The 5,040-nt window shown below is 30.9% G+C and overlaps 1 protein-coding gene across 1 annotated transcript in view; it reads left to right on the top strand.

The window, feature by feature from the left end:
• The window catches only part of LOC111617995, a 97,472-nt gene extending 92,468 nt beyond the window's left edge, over positions 1 to 5,004 (top strand). The window contains exons 2-3 of the mRNA XM_023359403.1: positions 4,073 to 4,269; positions 4,601 to 5,004. Of these exons, the coding sequence (XP_023215171.1) occupies positions 4,073 to 4,269; positions 4,601 to 4,691 (288 nt within the window). The 3' untranslated portion in view covers positions 4,692 to 5,004. The remainder of the gene's footprint in view (positions 1 to 4,072; positions 4,270 to 4,600) is intronic.
• The last annotated feature ends 36 nt before the right edge of the window (positions 5,005 to 5,040 follow it).

Below are 5,040 nucleotides of genomic sequence, written 5' to 3'. Positions count from 1 at the left end.
GACCAATTAGCCATCACCAGCCGTAACGTTATGCAAATCTGTGATTCCCAAGCCATAGTCTTATGCAAATCATGCCGTGTGGCGTAATTGTCTGCTGACCAATCAGTGGCTGTACTTTCAAAAAGCCAACGGCCACTTTCAACCATCTGTCGATGACCGTTACGACTAAAAATAAACTTCGCTAGGTCTTACTTTCAGAGGGAGGTCTTATATTTCGCAATTCAGCAAAATCTGTGCTAGGTCTTATTTTCTGCGGATGTCTTATTTTCGGGGAAACACGGTATTCTTAGTATCTTGTATTGGCTAAAAAAGAATAGCGATAGCGATGTAAACTCGTAATGTACATTTAAAAGTTGGTCGTTTCATGCTGGACATGATATCGAAAAGTGAAGAACTTCACTCGATATTTTTAAAAAAAGAATTTTGATGATTTTTACTGTGACCATGGAACAGGTGCTCTGATCCATAAGCGTTTGATTCGCTGTTTTTATAAATTTTTAACTATGCATTCTTGTAAAATTTTGTATAACAAAAAATAAAGTCTCTATTTTGAGAATAACAAAAAATTACTGTTTTGGAGAATTATATATATATTTTTCTTTTACTGGGTTTTCACAACAGGAAACAATCCCCCCGGAATATTTTTTATAATAAAAATAAAATTGTATATAGGGAAATTTTTTTTTCCAGATAACAAAGATGTTAAAATCTAACTATCAGCAGTTAAATCTATACAGTATAAGTGACTATACATTTTAGATGTTTCTTTTTATAAAGTTTGTTTTCAATAGAAAAATCTTAAACAGCTATTTATTACAGCAGCACATGGCGTAAAGTAAATGCCCGGACTGTTATTAACTTTACGCGTATATTTAATATTGGATTTTTTTTCAATAATGTTTACGTGTTTAATGTAAATTTTAGTATACAATTTTCATTACAAATAATCGTTTTGTCTATCTTTTCAATCGTATGTATTGTCATTCGCCTCTAGGGGACCAAAAATCGAGTTCGGAAGCAACTCAATTTTTTTTTATGGGCAATAAAAGTTGCACAAAAGATATACTTTTCAACTAATAATATAATATTGACCCGTTTATTCTGCAATTTACCACTCTAAACATGAGCTTCATAATCAGGACAATTAAAATACGTCTCGAAAAGAACCAATAGACGCGTACAGTAAAAGGAAGTTTAAATATTACACTACTCAAGCAACTTTATCTTCATGTAATAAATTTAAAAATTAACGATAAAAAATAAATAAAATGAATCTTTGTAAAATGCTAATTTTTTCACGACATTAATTTAAGTAAAGTTTTAACGCTTTTGTCACAAACCTTTATTTAATCACAGCATCGAAAACTAGACAACAGTATTGTTTAAAACGTGTACAGTATATAGTTATGAAAATTAAACAGCAAATGCCCTACGAGTATTGATATCAATATTCACGAGCGCCGCTAGCTGTTTAACGCCCGTGTGCAATTCCGATTATACCACCCCCTGTTTAACTACGACTACCTACGCCGAGCTTGCCAGAAAGGCTCTTTAGTGTTCTCATAAGAGTGGGGGAAAAAAAAGAAATACTTTACAAAGAAAAACTATTTATTATGATTAAGTTATTTTTGTGTACTTAAGAGTAAATTCATATAAATATTTATGTACCGAAATTGAACTCTTCTTGCCTTTATGTTTGCGAAATCTGCTATTAATTTTCTTGTATCCAAGCTGGCTAAGATTTCACGTTCAATTGAAACTATAGCTAAATTACTTAATCTTTGCTGGTGCATTGTTGATCGTAAATAGTTTTTTTTTTATAATTTTTAACTTTGAAAAGGACCTTTCACCAAATGCAACTGAAACCGGCAATGTAAGTAATATTCTTAGTTCTATTGCTGTGTTCGGAAATGTTGAAAGTAGATCATTAGTAAAAAGATATTGTAATAGAGTTTGTGGATCATTAGACTGGTTCTGGAAAATGCAACTTTGAAGTAGTATATAAAAAAACTAAAAAAACAGATCGAATCTTTATCTTATTTCAAGTATTTTGCGCTATAATCAGGCAAGGAAATGTTAAAATTTAGTAACATTTAGCATAAAAATTTGTTAATTCTTACTAAAAATGAAATAATTTGTCTACCGAAAATTCATACTTGCGATTGCAAATAATAAAACTTGAACCATAAATAGACAGCGTATGGGTAAATTTTAGTGTTTTTAAATAACTGAAATATAGAGATAGGTTTATTTTTAATGAAAAGGAAACACTTTACAAAATTCAAGTGTCTTCAATGATCTTTTAAACCAGATTACGTGTCTACGACTTATCAACTGCAGCTTACAGAAAAATAAGAACCTGAACTTTTACCTTTATTTCAGAAGTCATCCGAATACGTTTACTTCTCGTCAAGAAAATCATCGTTTTCGAATGAGTTAATTAATATAAAGATGGGCAAACGCTTCATAATAACAGAGGTGACAGAAGAAAACTCTTCTCTGAAAGCCTGAATTGAAGTATCGCCGCATTTGTCGCACACACAATGAAAAATATAGACGAAACATTTCTTCTGTGTCATTTAGGATTTCAAACGCTTTAACTTTTCAAATTTTTCCATGTCAACTTTTCAAATTTTTCAATTGTCCAACTTTTCCATGTCATGTGTGCTTTCCTTGCCTATTAAAACTTTATTTGTTTCATCTGTGTCATTAATTACAAACGTAACAGTCATTGCTAGTCTTTTCGCAAATTATCATCAATGATAGGGTTGTACAAAAGACGTTTTGCGATTTATTCGAAAATTTCTTCGAAATTTAAATGAAATGAAACATTTCAAAATCGAGTTTGAATCATTTGGTCTATGAACACACCGAACTTGTGTATCAAATTGAATAATTTTACATCATTGATGAATACATCATTCAAATTACTTAAGGCTACAATATTTACAGTAGAGCCTCGATTATCCGACTCAATTGGGGACTGGGGTTGGTCGGATAATTGAAAAGTCGGATAACCGAAAAGTATGAAAAAATCCATTACAGTAGAGCCTCGATTATCCGACCCAATTGGGGACTGGGGTTGGTCGGATAATTGAAAAGTCGGATAACCGAAAAGTATGAAAAAATCCATTATTAGTGTAGTATATTATTATATGCCATGTAATTAGTATATTAGTATATCGCTATTAACCTACTTCGCGTTGAATTTTCATCCATGTTGAGCCTAACAAAAATTTTTATTTTTACATACAGATGTAATTAACAGAAGGATGCATATCTTTTGCATCAAAGTATATACGGCCCGCTGTCACTATGCTTCGCCAATCGCGTTAATTCTTGACAGTTGTAGCGGACAGACAAGAGCGTCATGGCATTACATTTAGTGGAGCACTCCCTCTGACTTGTAGCAATAAATGCTACTGGCTTGAGGTACTCCTCTTTTAATTAACCCTGCTTCGCATATGCTTTGCATTTAGTTAAGATTACATAGTCGTGGTCGTAGCCGCAATACATTAATACCCGACAATTTTATTTTTTACATTAATTATATTTTTGTTGAGTAGAGTATNAGCGGTTTGCTCCTGTATACAATAATTTTTTTAACAATAGAGTCATCTATCTAACTGCATTCGGGAGGAAGTCCTTGAATGGAAATAACGTGACTTTCAATTTGCATCCAAAGTTCATATATAGTTATTTGGGTATGCTGCTCCTAAGGTATTTATTTGTTGGCTTTCTTGTATATAACTCCGTTCTTGAGATTGAAAAAAGACACACTTATAGTCTGACAGACAATAGTGAAAATTTATAAGTCGACAATTTTTTTTTCAAGTTGCAGCCCAATTATCCAGCATAAAGCGAGTACATTATATAGTTGATCCTGATGCTTTGCCTAAAAAATTCTCTGACGCGTTTCTTTTTAAACACACTGAATATCTATTGTGTTTTTATATTTACAAATATCTAGTTTTTGCTATAAAATTATATTCTAAATATACGTTAAAATCTTGTTATATAATATTTGAATTAACCTAGTTTAATAATTACTCTGTTTTCATTTATATTTTAGTTTCTGATTCTTCAAGTGATGTCGAAGACACAAGTCATACTAACTCTGCCCATTTCGATCAGGATAATGCAGGAAATTTCACCAAACATACTGATATTACTGAAATTATCGAACCAGAAATACTCTCGAATAGAAATCGAGAAAGAAAAATCGACGAAATTTCTGATATTTCCGATGACGAAGGATTTTCTTCTAACGTAAGCTGATAGATTATATTAATACTAAATAATTCTTACATCTTTTTAAAGTCTATCATCGAAAAATAAATTAGGGTAATGTATTATTGAAACAGGATGCAAGTTATTTATTTATTATTAAATAAATTTTATGCCAATTAATTAAAAAATATTTTGGTATTTGAATATTGTTTTTAACAGAAATCAGAATCACTTTCTACTTTCCATGTTTTTATTAAACATACAATACAATTTTTAATACATTAATTTGCAATAAAATTGCTGAATATAGATTTAACATTTTTTAAGTAAATTCGAAATTTATAAATATTTATTTTTCGTTATTTTACAGAATTTCGACGAGCGTAAGAATGAAGATTTTGATTATTCTGCGGAACAATTCACGGAAACAGTGGACGACATTTACATTCACAGACCGTTAAAATGGGCTTTTATAAATTTTGAAAGATTTTCTCTTGTAAATGAAATCATTTATGAAGAAGACGAGTTCGAATCCGAAAATGCATCATCAGAAGACGATGATTCCATTCACACAGAAAGCGAATTAAGAAACAGTGAACATTCCGATGATGTCATCGACTCAGTTAACGAAATTCAACAAATAAATGTTAAAAGTGAAGTGTCGTCAATATCTTCCACGAAAGATGATATTCAGGAAGAAAACTTTGTTTATAATATGAATACGACATCACTACAAGTCATTCAATCCACTAAAAGTGAAGAATCTGAGAAAGGTAAGATTACAATTATTCAAAATACACTACTAGCCAA

Source organism: Centruroides sculpturatus, unplaced genomic scaffold (assembly GCF_000671375.1).
Source record: "Centruroides sculpturatus isolate CEXI.00-Female unplaced genomic scaffold, Cexi_2.0 scaffold36, whole genome shotgun sequence".
Classification (NCBI taxonomy): Eukaryota; Metazoa; Arthropoda; class Arachnida; order Scorpiones; family Buthidae; genus Centruroides; species Centruroides sculpturatus.
Note: the sequence above shows the minus strand (reverse complement) of the source record. Positions and strands in the feature narration are given on the sequence as shown.